Genomic DNA, 17,608 nt, shown 5'->3' with positions numbered 1-17,608 from the left:
GAGAAGCTTAGATTCCATCATGGCAGGACACCTGAATTCATTGTCTGACCTACATGGTTGGGGAAGCAAGCAGGGCTCAGGGGACCCAAATGACTTAAAAGCTGCTTAGTGAGACTCCTGAGAATGATGGTGGTGACATTTTTCAGGGCACCCAGGAAGGCTCTGTTGCTTGTCTTAGTGCAGGGCTTCCTGGAACTCACATTTCTGGATGTGTTATGAATTTATAAAAAGGGGCCGTTAAGGGCAGTGCTTCCCAAACTTAGTCGACCACAGGAACCTTTCTTATTTTTTATTTTTGCCACAGTGGTTAGTGTACTGCAGGGCTTCAACTCTGAACATAGAGCCTTCACCTTGCTTGGGACACTGTTCTAAGTGCCGGGACATGACCAGGTGCCTATGTCTGTGGGAGGCATCATACAAGGTGTCCAACAGGGGTCAGAATGGTGGACATAGCAAATCTGGGAAGGAAGCGGGAGCAGGGGAGGCACTGGGGCTTCAGGAAGGTGCTAGAACAGCACAGCTAAGAGCACACAGGAGTTGGGGGGGGGGTGGACAGCTGAAGAAAGTGTGCACAGCTATCCTCCCCCCCAACCCTCCCATCTTTGAACTGAGCATGCTGTCTGGACAAGGAAACAGTCTCGGGGTGGGGGGACGTGCTGGTCCTCAGTTCCTCCCACCCCCTGCCCACAGCCACGTTTCTGCTATTGAACTTGGGCTAATTTCCAGAAGCCAGGGAACAGCTATTCACAAATTCAGTAATTGGAGTCATTAGCGTTGACTCAGAAGTCATTTTTTTTTTTCTAAGTCTCTCTCTTGGAGAGCTTTTAAGTCCCTTTAAATTGGTTAATGGAGAGTTTAGAGATGAGGATGGAGCCTCAGCTTTCAGCTCCCCCTGCCCATCTCCCTGGCTCTCCCCCACACACTCAAGGGCAAGAGAGAGGAGATAACCCACCATCTGTTTTATTAAACACTTGCATAATCCTACCCGACCTTTTCCAAAAAGGACTCATGCTCTCAATTCTCTGACTCCAAGACTCCAGGTGTCTAATCTCTCCTGATACCCCCACCTGCCGGGTGATGATAATGTTTGCAAATAACACTACAGTGTGAACTGGTAGACCAGAAGTCTGGGCTGGAGTCATGATGTCAGCTTTGATCCTCATCCGGATCTCTGTTTTGTTTTTGTTTTGAGACAGGGTTTCCCTATGTAGCCTTGGCTGTCCTGTAACTCGCTTTGTAGAACAGGCTGGCCTTGAACTCATAGAGATCCCCCTGCCACAGTCTCCTAAGTGCTGGGATTAAAGGTACTTGCACCATGCCTGGTGGCCTGGTGACTGACTCTAGGTCACAGAACTGTGGGCATCACTCTGCCTTTGGAACCCTAAGCAAGGACTAAGGTCCTTTATGCAGAGAAATGGCTGCACCTCAGTCTGTTAAGGCAGGAGGGCACATGCTATTGTGCTTGGGCTAGAATTGAGAAAATAATGTTGGAAAATTGGGTCACTGCTTCCAGGTGGCACAGCTAGGTCAGTGGTGGAGCCAGAACCTAGGACTTCACAGGCATTCCTCTTCTTTATGGTGCTGGGGAGGTGCTGGAGGCTCCTGGGAAGGTGAGGAGCTAACTGGCCCTTTCTTTGGGATTCAAGTTGTGATATCTCTGAGAGCTCTCAGGCAGGGAGGTCTGAAGAAAATCGAAACAGACACATGTAAGCATCCAGGCAACCTCTCCCTTCCACACCGAAGATGAAAACGATCAGGAGTCCATCAGGAATGAACAAGGCGAGATGCTGGTGACACTCAGGATTTCCCAAGTTCAGCCACTCAGGAGAACACCCCCATACTTCCGTCACTTTTGAATCTGCGCTCCATTGGACAGGATGCTTTAAGTCACTACCATTCAGCTTTGTACATAAGTGCAAAAGAATTATAGGCCAATCTGTCCACTATATTTGGCATTATCTATTAAACATACTACTGAAGTAAAGCATCTGAATTTACATGCCATGTAAAATCTTGTCAACTACCAGGGGCATGTACACACAAGGATTGTTGGAAACTATGATATGGTCTAAGAGTAGGGAAACTGAGGCACAGGGACAGAGAAGGTTAGTTATTTGCTCAAAAACAAAGGCAAAGGTGGCAAATGGAGTCTCTAGGGTCACCGAATGAATATTTTGGGGGCTATTTAGGAGGCTACCAAGTGGAAAAAAGGACAAAGTCACCGATTAGCCTTGCACTTCAAATACGTGGGCACCTGAGCACGAACTGGAATTGCTACTCTGGGAAGGGTACTAACACCGATTTCTGCTGCCACCCAACCTCCAGTCCACCCTTTTCCTAGCCAGGGCTGTACTTTATCTCACCTTAGCCGAAACCCAGTCTCACGAGACTTCTTTCTAAGGATGGTATGGCCCTGCTGGGGGCTCCACGGCTGACTCCAAGATGGCCACTTCTGCAGAGGAGGCCAAGGTTCCCAGTGCTTGAGGCATGAGGGAGGCCTGAGGCACCTGCCAACAGGGTGTTCAGGCTACAGAGGGAGGGACTGGAGAAAGACTTCAGTCCTGTCATGGCCGGGTTGCTGGGCCCTGGGGCTACAAAGAGAAGACAGCAAAGTTTATTCCTGCAGTTCTAGCAGGATCTTTGTTTAAGACAGGGTCTCCCTACACAGTCCTAGAACTCTCTATGTAGACTATACTGGTCTCAATCTCAGAGATACACCTGCCTTTGCCTCTGCCTCAAGTGTTGGTATTAAAGCCATGCGCCACTATGCCTGGCAGGGCAGGGACTTCTTTTTTTTCTTTTTTTTTTTTTTTTTTTTGGTTTTTCGAGACAGGGTTTCTCTGTGGTTTTGGAGCCTGTCCTGGAACTAGCTCTTGTAGACCAGGCTGGTCTCGAACTCACAGAGATCCGCCTGCCTCTGCCTCCCGAGTGCTGGGACTAAAGGCGTGCGCCACCACCGCCCGGCTAGGCAGGGACTTCTTAAAGGACCTGGCTCCTCTGGCATTGCTAACGGGGCTCAGCCCCAGTGACTCAGTGGTGCTCTCATAGCCCTAGAAAGGTATTTCAGTCAGCCTCAAGACATTGGCTCTCCCCAAAAGATCATGGCAGGAACCATCATTTACTGGTTTATTGGATACTTACTGTGCGCTAGACTATGTTATGCTTTATTTTTAAAGGCAGTGTCTTGCTATGGTACCCAAGCCAGCCTGAGAATGTATGTGTCAGCATCCCAGATGTGTGATTCCCAGCATGCACCACCAGGACTGGCTGTGCTAGCCTATTATTTTACTAAAATGTAGTGCTTACAACAAACTAAGGGCTTAATTCTACTGTGTTTCTGATTGTCAGAGAAGAAATCAAGGTCAGAGTCCCAGTTCAATGACAGCAGAGTTCAAAACACAAGTTTACCTCGCTCTGAAAGTCAGGTTGCTAGTTAACACTGGGGCTACCACCCTTTGTTGTCGCCAGGCACTCAGCTTGGAAGGAACCAGGCCTTGGCTTGCATTACCTGCTGCCTTTACGCTGAAGAGGGTCCGAAGCCTCTCCTGGGCGGGTTCATTCCCCACGGCTGCTGACTGCTGGTAACACTTCACAGCCTCGACCAGATTCCTCTGAACACCAAGGCCCCTCTCGTAACAGACTCCCAAGTGGAACCTGCTCTGGGAGTCCTAAAGGAGAAGACAGACAAACTGAAGAACAGGAATGCCTAGCCAGGAGCGAGATGGAGTCAGGCAGGGATGCTGAGCCTTCATCCATCAGCCTGCCACATTCCAAGCTCCCCAACCATGAAATACAAGAGGCTCAGTGCTTGCCTAAGGAGTTAGGTCCCCTGCCTAGGGAGATTCCACCCCACCAGTGTGAAGGCTTCTCTTGCTGAGACTGGTTAAGAGAAGACTGCAGAAGGACTCGGCCCTAGATGGGAAGGACGCCGGGAGGCAAGCTTCGGCCTTCTGACAGGCCATTGTACAGAGATTTCCCAAAGCCAGGCCCGCCTTCCTGACTCCCTGAGAGGACTGCAGAATAGAAGCCCCAGCACAAGCCATGTCTTCCTCATGCTCCGCCCCTTGCCTTGCCCTAGGCTCTGCCTCCTCACTGACATGACACTCCCCTGTGAGACAAGCAGGCATCAGGAGCCTGGCGTGCATGGTTAGCCTTCCTGGCTTCCAACCCAGGTACCCCAGCTTTCTCGGCTATGGGACAGGGCTAACAGAAGCACTACGTACTTAGGCTTCGCTGTTTGGAAAGTGCTCAGGTCAGTGCAACTAGCATGACACGCCCCTCCAGCTTCTCACACCACTGAGTTCTCCTCCCTCACTAGAGAGCTCTTAGCATATTTAAGCTCTCAATTAAAAAAAAAAATTCTACAGACTCTCAACCATGGTCCCATTGCTCCTTTATGTGCCACAAGTTTCTGCTACATACTCTGTTCCCACTTATGCGACATAAAGGCCAAGTCGGTAAGAAATACAGTAGATCTGGAGTTGTAGGCTAGGGCAGAACAAAGCAACAGTCATATGTAAGACCTAAACCCTAATGTAATGGTCTGTCCTGTCCCTTTAAGAGACAAGCAGATCTTCCTTCCGCTTCTAGCCTGGGTTTCTCTGCCCTGGCTTTGTTCGGAAGAGGTACCTGAGGCCTCTTCTCCTTCAGTAAATTCTACCAGCATGTGCCACCTCTCTCACTCTCTCTCTCCCCTTCCCTTCCCTAACCCACTAAATAAACTAATAAACTATATTCACTGATGTGGGAGTGATTTCTTATTAATAAAGAAACTGCCTAGGCCCATTTGATAGGCCAACCCTTAGGTGGGTGGAATAAACAGAACAGAATTCTGGGAGAAAGAAGCTTAGTGGAGGAGTCGCCATGATTCTCCCGCTCCAGACAGATGCAGGTTAAGATCCTCCCTGGTAAGCCAGCTCGTGGGCTACACAGAATATTAGAAATGGGTTAGAACAATATGTAAGAGCTAGCCAATAAGAGGCTGGAACTAGCCGGGCCAGGCAGTGTTTAATAGAATACAGTTTCCGTGTAATTATTTCGGGCATAAGCTAGCCATGCAGGCGGCCGGGTGCCGGGGACGCAGTCCCGCCGCTCCTATTTCAACAATTCACTTTCTCTGTATGGTGTCTATCCACCTCATCTGCCCCGCCAATCCGCCGAGGTCTCTCACCTACCACCTCCCACCTGCCTGGGACCCACAGAGGCCTTGGGTGGTGGAACCTGGCTTCCTCTTGTGGCCCCTGCCACCCCTCGGGGAACTGCACCAATTTTATCTAAACCATGACACCTACCCCTGCAACACCACACAGAACAAGCCCTGAGTGACCAACCCAGTTTCTGAAAGGTTGAAGAGTGGAAGGGCTGTGTCCCAACAGTGTTCCACAGTGGGGACATAAATCCCTTTGTGCATCCCTTCTTTAGCATGCTGGTCTAACCCTAGCAGGCCAGAAGGCCCAGGGTGTACCCGGCATATGGACAGCAGGCCCGCTCCTCCGAGGAAGAAGAGTTACAGTGCAATTGCTGGCTGTCCTCCTCTGTCAGACTCCAGGTACTGTGTGGAGCACAGAGTGGCTGGGGTAAGTATTCTGATGCAATAGTGTTGTTATCAGCTGCTGGTCAGAGAACAAAGAGAAGCAGGAGTGTCCTAGGCAGGGAAATGACACTGTGCACACCGCCTGCTCCAATCCAGGACTTCTGACCCTTCCAGCTACAACAGGGATCCAGCAAGCCACAGATCACCTTAGCATTTCAATGATAAAGAGCTCTTTACTCTGTAGACTGTCTAAACGCAAAACAACTATTTTCACTTAGTGCTCCTGAGATCCAAGTGCCCATTCCCTCGGCATTCCTCATCAACATCCCATGGAACCAATTCCCTGTGGAACAAACTGGGCTATGCTGCTTGAATGCCAACACCTAGGTTGGACAATCAAGTAGCCCCCTCTCATGTGTCTGACTTCCCGAGGCCACCGCAAGGACGCGTCATGGGTACAGCTCACAGAGAGCTTGCGCGCCTGTCACCTTGGTCGGATACTCCTAACAACCCTGTGAAGGGGCAGGCAGAGCGGGCATTATTAGGCTGGTTTAAAAGTCTGAATCAAGAAGTGATAGCTCGATATGTGGTGAGTAGCGACAGGCTGGGTAGCTGGAGGGGAGGAGCTCGGCTGTGCCACAATTCACAATGTCTGAGAGCAAGTATTTCCCCCTTGGCTGAGCAGTGTCCCCACCTTCAAACTCAGCACCCCAGTGGCCCTGTCCAAGGTCACACAGTGGGTCAGTGGGAGCCAGGGTGTGGTTAGCCGAAGGCTCCCGGAAAACGTATGATAAGCCTAGAACTCAGAACCAGTTCCTAAAATTCCTTTTCTTATCAGACTTGATCCCCAACATGTACGGATCAGAGATAGCACACGTACCCCATTGCTGGCTGCGAGCCAAAGGTATTTCACGGCTCTCTGCTCATCCAGGTGTGGCTCCTTCGTAAAGAGCACCCCAAGGAAAGCTTGGGCCTAGCAGGGAGGGAGGAAAAGGACACGTTAGTCACTTTCAGGCTCTGCACACCTCACTCAGAACAGACCCCATCGATAGCACTCACCTCTCGCAAGCCAGAGTCTGCAGCTTGCTTCAGCATAGACACTGCCTTCTGCCGCTCAGGGTCTGACAAAGAGGCTGCACTTTGCAACAGGCACCGGGCATAGCGGTACTGAGCCAGGCTGTGGCCCTGGATGGCGGCCAGGTGGTAAAAGAGGATAGCCTGGGGCAACAGGAGAAATTATCAGTCTGTAGGTAATTGACCTCTTTCTTTGAATGAAATCTTAAAAGCCATTCAAATAAATACACAATCATTATAGGTTAGAACGGTAAATGCTGTTAGGTCAAAATTAAAAACAGAAACCCAGAGCACAAACATAAAAGCCCAAGATATCCTGCCTCATAAGAGCATCAGGAGTTTTTGCTGGTGTGTTTGACCGATTGTCTTTTTGAAAGAGTCTGAGATAGAGTTCCCACAGCCTGTTACTACCCATACAGCCCACATTGGCCTCAAAAGTGGAGAAATCCTCCTGCCTCATTGATGGAATTACAGTGTGTGTTACCCTGCTCAATTAAGATCATTCTTTATTAAAGTTTTAGTGTATAGGCTTCCAAGTTTTCCCCATGGATGTGTTATACACGCTGCACATACTGTGTATACATTTACACATGTAAGCTTGTGTACATGTGTATACTATATATATGTTTTTGTGTGCTTAGGTGTTTTGCTTGCATGTATGTCTGTGCACCACACATGTGTAGTGTCTGTGGAGGCCAAAGAGAATGTCAGATTCCCCAGAACTAGAGTTACAGGTGGTTGTGAGCCACCATGTGGGTATTGGGAATTGAACCTGGGTCTTCTGAAAGAGCAGCTAGTCCACTTAACCACTGAGCCATCTCTCCAGAACTATACATTATATATATACTATACACTTATATGGAGAAAGACATAGCAGTATACCATGAATGTCTTTCCCTGTTGATATAGATCTGATATATCATTGTTAAGGTCCTGTAGACATAAGAACATCAAGTTGATTATCCCCTTTCCTTTTACATACAGCTCAACAAAATATTCTACATATGACACCCTTGCATACCTACCTTTCTATCTTAAAATTAACCTATTTATCTAGGTACAATCTAGGCTCTGAGAGTACAGTTGCAAAGAAAGGCAAAATGCCTGCCCTCCCTGAGTCTGGAGTACACGTCTATAATTTAGGAGGGCTTACTTTGAACTATCAGCCCCCTGCTGTTTACTACTCAGTTTTTGAGCTCACTGGGTTTGGGGATGGGACGGTACCTTGCCGAGGTCCCTAGGGGTGCCTCTGCCATGCTCCAGACACAAGCCCACGTTGTACTGTGCTTTGCTGTAGCCACGGTCTGCGGCTCTCTGGAAGTAAGAGAAGGCTTCTGTGTGGTGCCCTGCCTTCATGTTCTCTGTCCCTGTAGGAAACGGAGCACAAACACATTTCCCACTGTGACCTTCCACATCCTCCACCAGACACTCGGGTTGCTCATCCCTCCCCGGAATCCCTCTTTTCTTCTTGTGCGGGATACAGCTGTGCAGCACTTACTCCTCCAGCTGGCTCACTGGTGCCAGAGACATGGGGGTGGGGGCTGGAGGCTGGTGCCAGGGATGGGGTGGCTGTGCTTGCTTATCTGGCCAATAGCTCTGGTTGCCCTTCGGGAACAACCCCTCCCCTGGGCTGTCAATCATATGCCTGTGCTCTTCCCCACCAATGCGACTTTGTCAGGAGTGTGAATCTTAATCAGGCGGAGAAGATTCTCATGAGAGAAAAAGAACTCTTAAGTATTCTGACAGCAGCAACCTTGAGACACTATCAGTGCTGACCCCTGGGTTCTCTGGAGCTGCCTTGATTCCCATTCCCCCTGACACTCGACAGGCCAAGAGATCCCCGAGATTCTGGGCTTATGTCAGCTAGGAGAGGGTTTTCATTGCACACCTGCACTGCACAGGTGATCTTGCTCAGCTAGCCTTGTACGGCAAGTAAGAGCCTCAGCAGAAGACAGCCAAGGCCTGGCTGACATCCTTCTCCAAAGTCAGGGCCCTTTGCTTTGCCCAGGCATTAAGGAAACAGAAAATGTACAGGCAGGACTCAACTTTGTCAATTTTCATCTTTGCTCAAACTGGCTCCTGACTGAGACCCTGGGTTCTGCCTCTATCACCAAGCCTCCCATTGTTTCTACTCTAGAACCTTCAGACCACACTTGGGGCTTAAACTCTTTTTAGCGCTTTCCTAATATATCAAACCTTTGTCTATGGACACAGCTGGTACAAAAGAATAAGCCCCGTCTCCTCAATTATACTGTAAAATCCTCGAGGCAGGCAGAACAAGAACGGAGAAGTAATTTTGCATGGGATGAAAATTCTACATAAATGCAAAATATGATTATAGCTTGTGCTGCCTTTGTGCACTGCCATAGGGCTCAGCACTTGCTGAATAAATGAATATATGAATGGGGGAATGGGCAGGAGGGTTCTGAGAAGAGCCTTGCCCTCAGAATCACAAAAAAAGCCAACCAGGAAAAAGCTGCACCCTATTCAGCAAGCAGAATTACACTCGCTTCCCTGCCTCCTGAAAATTCTACTGTCCCGAGTGCATGGAGTCCTCTGTCCTTGGGAAGGAGACACGAGGGGCAGAAGACACCACCTGCTCATCAGGATTCCTCTGCTCCTCTGGCTCTGCTGCCTTAGCCATGGCCAAGCCTTCATCATGTCCTGTCTAGTTCTCAGCAAGTCTTCCTGCCTGGTCTCACGTCTCCCTTCCGGCCCCCCTCAATCCATGCTGGTCTGTAAATAGCCACACAGACCTTTGGAAGAGTAAGTCAGATCACATGACCATCCTTCTTCCTGCTCCAGTGCCTTCCTGTGTCACGTAGGCAATCCCTACTCTTCCTGGGATCGGAAGACCTTACCTGAGCTGGCTCCTAGCTACTTCTCTGACTTCAACCTTCTCTCCTTCCTATGATGGCTAAGTTCCAGCCACAGTCACCTCTCTTTTGTCCCTTAACAAATAAACCTCAACGCTGTCACAGCACCTTACTCTCATTTCTCTCTCTGCTGGAGAGCTCTTTCTCCAAATGGGAACAAACCTGGCCTCTGTCAGCCAGGCTTAGCTCAAGGGTCTCCCTTCCAGCAGACTTCTCCATGAAAAGCTGTTCCTTGCCCAAGTTAGAGAAACAACCCCTTGTTCAATTTCTTCATTACATTCATCATCTGACATTCTTTTTTGTTTTTTCGAGTCAGGGTTTCTCTGTGTAGCCCTGGCTGTCCTGGAACTTGCTCTATAGATCAGGCTGGCTCCGAACTCAGAGATCTGCCTGTCTCCACCTCCCGACTGCTGGGATTAAAGGCACGGGCCACTGTACCTGTCCAGTTTACTGTCTACTATCCTTCAATCCACATGTGAACACCATGAGAGTAAAGAACCACCACATCTCCCGGGCAGGGGCTAGCAATAATCGGTAAATACGCTCTGAATGAGACCCAGCCTCTTCCTCCCTGTTCCCAACTACTAGGTCCCAACAGGTGCTGTTGGGAATACAAGGCTCCCCTTTAGATGGTTTGAGACAAGAGTCAAGTCACCATAGAACCAGGACAAATAGCCAAGTCGTGGAGTCCCCAGATTTGATAAGGGTTCTTCCCCATTATGCACTGGGGCCTGCTGCAAACTGCAGGAGCCCGCTCTTTTCTAAGCATGGTAGAGAATGCTGGGTGTCCTGTAAAATTTCCTACTGTCTACACAGGACAGACTACTCAAGGAAGCGCATAGCCATTCGGCTGAAGACTACATCTCTCAGCCTCCTCTATAACAGACGGCCAGAAGCCGACTTTGTGGCTTACGTACCTCTATAAAGAACAAGGTTAGGCCCATAAGGAAAGTAGGGGTCCTCTAGCTTACTGTCTCTCTACCCAGCGGCCAAGAATATAAACAGGAAAGCAGGAACTGGAATGACTAACACCGAACTCAAGATGAGAGCTGAACATGTAAGAACTAGGATGGGTCCTTGACCCCACTGAACCAGCATGCCACATCTGGTCTACCTACCCAGAGAAGATAAACCTCTTTTGTTTAAACCACTCTCTACTCTGCTGTATTCTACCCAACCCATGCCCTTCCCATTTCCTCATCCTCCTGCCCTGAGAAGGGGAATTAGGTACCCAGGAAGTTGAAAGCGATGGCAACACTGAGCTGAAAGAGTTGCTGGATGGAAGTCACAGCCTCCTCTAAGGGAAGAGCCTTGGACTTGTCTTGTTCCTGGGGAAGAGACAGAAGGCAGCATCAAGGTATGGGTCACTTGGCTCTCCACCAGCCCCAAGAGAGGAGTGGGCATCCAGGGTACCAAACTTGAAACATACATTTGTTTCTCCAGGGGGGCAGGCCGCGGTTGCCTCTGCTTGGGATGTGAAGTCCCTGCTGGCGTGCAAGAAGTCAAAGTCACTGGGCTCTGCAAGGGAAAGGCGGATACCCAGGTGTCAGGGGGAGGAGAAACGTATGACTTCTCCCTTCTTTCTCTTCCAGTCTGCCCTATACTCAGTAACTCTCCATCACCCCAGAAAGCAAGAGGCTTCACGGGGATGACAGCTCTTTATCTGGGCGCACAATGCAACAAAGGTCCTTCCACGAGCCCCTCCCCTCCTGTGAGTGTTAGGTCCGTCCACCAGCCCCTCCCTCCTGCGGGTGTTAGGTCGGTCCACCAGCCTCTCCCCATCCTGTGGGTGTTAGGTCAGTCCACCAGCCCCTCCCTCCTGCGGGTGTTAGGTCCATCCACCCCCTCCCCACTCTACAGGTATTAGGTGAGGTCGCACCTTCTTCAGGTAGATTCAGAAGGCCAGTTCTCAGGGAGCTGTCTGCAGGGCAGCACTGGAACTGAGGGGAGGGTTCTTTCTGGCCCAGCCTTGGTGCCCTGAGGCCAGCGTATGTGGGAGCTGGGTGGTCAGGCCTGGGAAGAACGTGCCTCCGAAGTGCTGGAGAGAAGCCAGCAAGAAGGTCAGGTAAGAAAGGGGTCCAATCTTTGGGAGCTTGTAACACTTGCCAGTCAGTCCTCCTTGAGGCTTGGGAGGCTTGAGGAAGAATTGTGAAACTCCTGAGACACCTCCCTCCCATGGTTCCTCTTCCACCCCTCTGGCCAGCCTTCCTCTACAGCAGTGGTTCTCAACCTGTGGGTCATGACCCCTGTGGGTCGCTTAAGACCATCAGAAAACACAGATATTTACATTACGATACATAACAGCAGCAAAATTACAGTTATAAAGTAGCAATAAAAATAATTTTATGGTTGGGGGTCTCCACAGCATGAGGTGCTGTATTAAGGAGCTGTAGCATTAGGGAGGTTGAGAACCACTGCTCTACTGAAATTCATACTTATGCTGATCTCCCACCCTGAGCACAAATTGCTTGAATCCTCCCAGAGGCCGGGAGTGCCTACCTGATTCACTACTGTAGCCTAGCACCCAGCTTTCTGCTTAATGCTAACACAAGAACTAAAATTCCAACCGATGATGACCAAGTGCATACTATGTGCTAGGCACAATGCTAAGTCCCCGACACATATTAACTCATTTGGTCTTCCTAAGGAATCCCCTTTATTATCACCCCATTTTACAGATAAGGAAACTGAGGCATGGGGAGACCAAAACTGATTTCTTCAGGGACACCAGAGTAGTTAGTAAGCAGTAGTTGGGAAGTTAGAATTCTTAAAGTCTGACTCCAGAGCTTCAATCATGTGGCTACATGCTTTCTGCACACAACCCAAAATACACACTCAGTAGTTTCAGTTACCGACAGTCACTGCAGGACTGAACTGCACGAGGATTGGGCAGGAAGCCACACCCGGGGTCTAACGTGTCCTAGGTGTGGGGGCTTCCTCTCTGGGAGGTGATAGAAGGACACAGAGGGGGCAGGCATGGCCCACACCCAGGTGGCTTGCACTTCCCCACACTCCTCTCCCTCTGGCTCAGATAGGAAAGGCAAGGAGCTGCTGATGGCTCTTTTCCTGAGGTGTGGCCAGAGATACTTCCTGGCCCAGAGAAACTCCCAACCTGCCCCAGTTGCCCTCTGAGGATGGAGAACTCACAGGAGCGTGGGTGCCACCAGGAAGAGGAGAGGAAGCGGTAGAGGGGACTGTGCCAAGAGCAGCGTTCAGCTGGCTGGGGTCCTGATATCAGGGCTGCGTGGAAGTGGATCTGCCTGGCCAGGTGCAAGGCCAGCACTGCCAGAGAGCCCTGGGAAAGAAAGCAGCACGTCAGGAACACAGCCCCACCTGTCAATCATCGTCTGCCGGGAGCCTTTCCTGACGAACGGGGGCAGCTCCACGCCATGTACTTTCACAGCACTTGAGCCTGTCCTTTGCGGCTCTCTAGTTCTTTTCAATCATTCACTTAGGGTCTGTCACTCCCTTTTAGTTTGTAAGCATGATAGAGGCAGGGCCCGTGGACCGTGCACATTCTGGTATCCCTGGAGCCCAGGGCAGTGTGAAGTGAGAGTAGGTGCCTAAAAAGTGCGTGCTGAATTCATGTGCCAGCCAGGGACAGAATAAAAGGGTCTAGGCAGACAAAAAGACGCTGTGGGAAAAAAAAAAAAAAAAGAGTTCCCAACCCAGCCACAAGAGCACACACATACAAGTGGAAGCTTGAAAAGGTGTCACAGACCAGCTGAGCCAGCTCCTATCCCAGGAGCTGCTCGTTCACCCCATCTTCCTGGGTTGGATGATACCCCAGTATCTCTTTGTTGCAACAGGAACTATGCATGACAGCAGGTTAAGACAGACAGCGTCTGGGCCTCATGACATTTGTATCTTTTGCTGAAAGAGACAAAACCCAACAGAAAAACAAATACAATAACCTAGAAATTGTGCGAAACACCAAGAAGAAAAATCAGTCAGGGGCTGCAAAGAGCCTGAGAGGAAAGAGTACTGGAATGATGAGCGGGCTGCAGGCGGGAGGAAGACAAGTCACCATCATTAGGAAGATAAGGCCAATGGTGTCGGTGAGAGTCTGTGTGCAGACCCTCCATGAGGGCAGTGGTGACAGAACCTAGAGATAACAGGACCTCTGGAATCTGGGTGCGGTTCCCTGAAGGAATCGACGTGATACCAACCTAGGGCTCAGTTCTTTGACAAAATGGAAAAATATTCCCTACTCTATGGTATAATCTGCCTCCAGTTCATAGAAACCCAGACAGCCATGTCTATGTCATGGAGACATCCCATGTTCAGCTCTGATGACACCAAATTAAAGGTCTATAAAAAAAAAAAAAAAAGTGGCCAGGTGGGGGTGGTGCGCGCCTTTGATCCCAGTACTCAGGAGGCACAGGCAGATGGATCTCTGAGAGTTTGAGACCAGCCTGGTCTACAGAGCAAGTTCCAAGAAAGCCAGGGTTATACAGAGATACACTACCTCGAAAAACAAACAAACAAAACAATAAAAGCAAGGCTCAGAGGCGTCAAGTCACTTGCCTACAGTACAAAGCATGAAGTACCAGGTTGGGGATGTGGCAGATCTGAGAGTGATATATGCGTGTGTCCATTTCATTCAGAATGGTGGACAGCTGGAATCTCTACACGGAACACTGCCTGTGGGCCAAGACTCTGCCCTAGGAGACCTAATGTTTGTGATGCACCCCTGACCTTAGAGATCAGTTCAACAAATATTTACCGAGCAAATATTATGCATGAGGCTCTGCATTAGGCGACTCTACAAGATATACCAGGTGAAGCAACCATGCGGTGCAGCTTGAATGTCGGGCCAGCAAAACCCGATTCTTCTACTTAAGCCACGTGACATTAGATATACTACTGATATTCTAAAGCCCGAGTGTCCTTGCGTATGAGATGAAGGTTAAATTTCCCTTGCAGGATTTTTGTAAATATTAGACAACAGTTCCTGTTGGTGAGTCATGCTATCTATCAGCTACTTCTTATCCACGAAGGCAAGGATTATGTCTTCCTTGTTCTCTGCTCTGTTCCTAGTGCTTAGGTCAAAAGTGTTAAACAAATGCCTATCGAATGGAGAAGAATAAAAGCATGGCTGAGGCTAGAGGGACGGCAAGGTTTCCAGGAACCACGCTCACGGTTGCAGACCTCACCACGTTGATACGATCTTGCCCTTGTTTCTATGCTAGAATGTTCTCCCACGCAAGATGATTCTTGACTATGCTGAAGGTACAGGAGCAGCCTTACCCACGAGATGGCATCCCGCAGTGTGTTTGGGGAGACGGGAGCAGACATCCAGTGGAAGGCATCTTTCCACTCACAGCACTTTGGGTCTCTGTTCCTCCTTGGACCACAGGAGCCTGACCTAAACTGTACAATTAGAGGCTACTAAGTTCTGTACAAAATGGGGGCAGGAGGCCCTATGTGACAGAATGTCAGACTCTCACCTAACAACGCTGGGCCTAGGGAGCAGCGGGGTGGTGGAGGATGTCTGAGGCCCATCTGAACTGGTGGGCCTGGGTGTTATCCCTCGGAAGCCAGGTCTCAGCACGCGGGGAAAAGCTGTGGAAGCAAAGAGGATCAGTCACACCAACAGGGATGGGCTGAAATAAAGATGGCCTCAACAATCTTCCTTCTAGCCTGTGAGGGAGCATTACCCCAGGAACCCAGGAATCACTGACGTCTGTCTGCGCAGTGTTTTTGTTTTTCTGGTGCTGGGAATGGAACTCAGGACCTCCAGCATTCTAGGCTAGTAAGGATCCCAAGGTTCCACCACCTCATATAGCAAGACCCCTCAGAATGGCGTATGTTTATTCACAAAAAAATTCTCACAGAGTTGCCTATGAGTGGCAACTTCTGTTCTAGAACCATAAATCTATAGACACACATTCTCACTAAGCTGAGCATGTGTCTCTAAACTCCTCCTCTTTTCATTGGCTTTCTTTTATAGACTCCTCCCCTTCTAGAACTCTATCCCGTCCCCTTGGATGTAAGCTCCACCTTCTTCCCCACTTTGCCCTACCACGTCTCAAGTTCCAAGGGCTCCAGACTCCTCGACTAGAGCCTTGCCCCCTATGCTCCGCCTTTCCCGCATCTAACTCCACCCACTGGCGCTACGGCTGTCTTCCCGCGGAGCACTGCAGTTCTGAGGCCACGGCCTGTAGAAACTCCCCTTGTAGAAGGCCCTTACCTCGCCCCAGGAGACCTGTCAGGCGCCACATGTCGCGGCCAGCACCATAGAGCACTCGCAACTGAGAGATCAAGGCCGAAGGACCGGACAGGGACGAGCACGGCCGCTGCGCAGTCCCCAGCGGCCGACTCCCCGGCCGGCCAATCAGCAAGGAGCCCTACCGGAAGGATGGTGCTCTCGGGAGGAAGTGGTGGATGGGGCGGGCTTGGCGAGATGAGAGCTGCATGGACGAGATGCGGGGCTAGGGCAGAGGTGTCCTCTGTCGCCATCGCACGGGCCGCGGAGGTGCGTGGATCCATATGGCGGCTGGTTGGTGGACCAGAGTACCCAGGGCAGGGTTTGCTCCCAGGTTCTAGCCCGGTTTTGTCTCTTTACGTTTAGCCTGGGCACTCTGAGTCAAGATCGAAAGGCAAAGAAAATCCTTGCCAGCGGCCAGGCAAGAATTCCCGCACAGCACAGTTAATAGTTGCTAAATGCCTTTTTCACCCTTCTCAGCCTAAAGCAATTGTTTCTCTAGTAATCTCACCAGAAACTCGGTTTACAGGCAAAGGACATTTCTACATGCGCAAACCTAGAGGCATCTGATTTCACTTTATCTGATTATAATTCCATCCAAGGAATCACCCTATAAATTCACTTAACCATAGAGAGAAGTGGGGGTGGTTCTTAGCGAGCTTTTGAGATGTAACTTAACCACCAAAGGTATAGCTAAGACGATGACAATTGCCACTCCCTCCTTAGTATAGACTTGCACTCTGGTATTGCCTTACTTTGTTCCCTGTGTGCCTCCTAAGCCCATGCTTATACCCATGTTAAAGTTACTTTTAATAAAATCTCCAGCTCTTCATCAGAGTGGCTACTCCTGAAATTGTTTTCATCCTCTCAGCCAGGAATTGTGGTTTGGCCTGAGTCAAAGTCCCTAAACTATTAGGAGAACTCAGGCTGCTGAAGGTCACAGTGCAGTGCTGTGTCCCTGTCCCCTCAGAGATACTCTGTTGTCTGGGCCCCTGCGCAAGGACAGGGCCAGCTGGAGCAGTTATGACTGCCCTTTCCTGATGCGGCAGGCTGAGGCTTTTGAGTGGCTGCTCGTTTCAAAATACTTAAGGATTCACGGACTGTGTTCAGTCAGAGCCCTCTGGTTCAGGTTCAGCCAGTGTTTGCTTTTGTAAACTGGTCCCGCTTTCACTACTGAAGAGTCCTGTGTGGTGGGGGGGAAGGTGTTCAGACTTCCTGCTTCCCCCAAATATGTGACTTCTAGGTGGGTGGAAGTATCTGGGATGAGAGTACTGGGTGTACCTACGGTTAGACCCCGGCATGTGGTGTGAAAGTTGTGTTTCTCTGTCAAACAGTCTCGAGCCATATGTCAGCCACCGTTCTAGGATCTGAGAAGACAGATTGGTGAAGAGCGTGCGTGGCCTCCAAAAATACAGGGCTCTAGTACACGAAGAGACTGCAGTAGGGTCTGGTGAAACAGGGCTTTAGAACCGGAGGCAAGAGTATCAGTAGTTCAAGGACATCCTCAGCTCCCTATGTCTAGGCCAGCCTGAGCTACCTGAGACACTGTCTCCCAAAAATAAATGAAAGAATAGGAGTAGACTCTGAGATAGCACCAGCTCCCGTGGTGTACTGGTTATAGCTCTGGACTCTGAATCCAGTGATCCGAGTTTATATCTCGGGGGAACCTGTTCCTTGAGGAAGAGACCTTGTCCGTTGTCCTTGTCAGCTCAGACCATAGAACCCAATATAAACGGGCTGCCCACACATGCTTCAGCATTGCCGGGGGCATGCCTCACTTCACAGACTCTGAGATAGGCCCGAGAACATGTGCCTGTAATTCTAGTCCTGGGGAGGCTTAATAGGAGGATCACAGATTCAAGATAATGAGTTCGGGACCATTCTGGGCTACGTGGTGAGACCTTGCCTCAAAAAGAG

At 50.0% G+C, this 17,608-nt stretch overlaps 1 protein-coding gene across 1 annotated transcript; it reads right to left on the bottom strand.

Annotated features, from left to right (window-relative positions):
- Positions 1 to 275: 275 nt before the first annotated feature.
- Positions 276 to 15,838, bottom strand: Dele1 (DAP3 binding cell death enhancer 1). Its single transcript, XM_050127960.1, has 13 exons — positions 15,677 to 15,838; positions 14,934 to 15,048; positions 14,734 to 14,851; positions 12,631 to 12,778; positions 11,363 to 11,521; positions 10,913 to 11,001; positions 10,715 to 10,811; positions 7,832 to 7,974; positions 6,593 to 6,751; positions 6,414 to 6,506; positions 3,509 to 3,668; positions 2,364 to 2,591; positions 276 to 1,681 (listed from the first exon to the last, which is right to left on the bottom strand). Exons 1-12 carry the CDS (start codon positions 15,705 to 15,707, stop codon positions 2,365 to 2,367), a joined length of 1,539 nt encoding a protein of 512 aa, XP_049983917.1. The 5' UTR covers positions 15,708 to 15,838; the 3' UTR covers positions 276 to 1,681; position 2,364.
- Between the last annotated feature and the right edge of the window lie 1,770 nt (positions 15,839 to 17,608).

This window comes from Alexandromys fortis, unplaced genomic scaffold, assembly GCF_014885135.2.
Source record: "Alexandromys fortis isolate MF-2015 unplaced genomic scaffold, M_Fortis_MF-2015_v1.1 scaffold_283, whole genome shotgun sequence".
NCBI lineage: Eukaryota > Metazoa > Chordata > Mammalia > Rodentia > Cricetidae > Alexandromys > Alexandromys fortis.
Note: the sequence above shows the minus strand (reverse complement) of the source record. Positions and strands in the feature narration are given on the sequence as shown.

Bases quoted from the DNA above. Each gene is read 5' to 3' on its own strand.
- Dele1 (XM_050127960.1), bottom strand. From the start codon at position 15,707: ATGTGGCGCCTGACAGGTCTCCTGGGGCGAG. The intron at 14,852-14,933 runs GTGAGAGTCTGA...TGTACAGTTTAG, and splicing joins CCTAGGCCCAGCGTTGTTAG to GTCAGGCTCCTGTGGTCCAA. The intron at 2,592-3,508 runs GTAATGCAAGCC...TTCTCTTTGTAG, and splicing joins CTTCAGCGTAAAGGCAGCAG to CCCCAGGGCCCAGCAACCCG.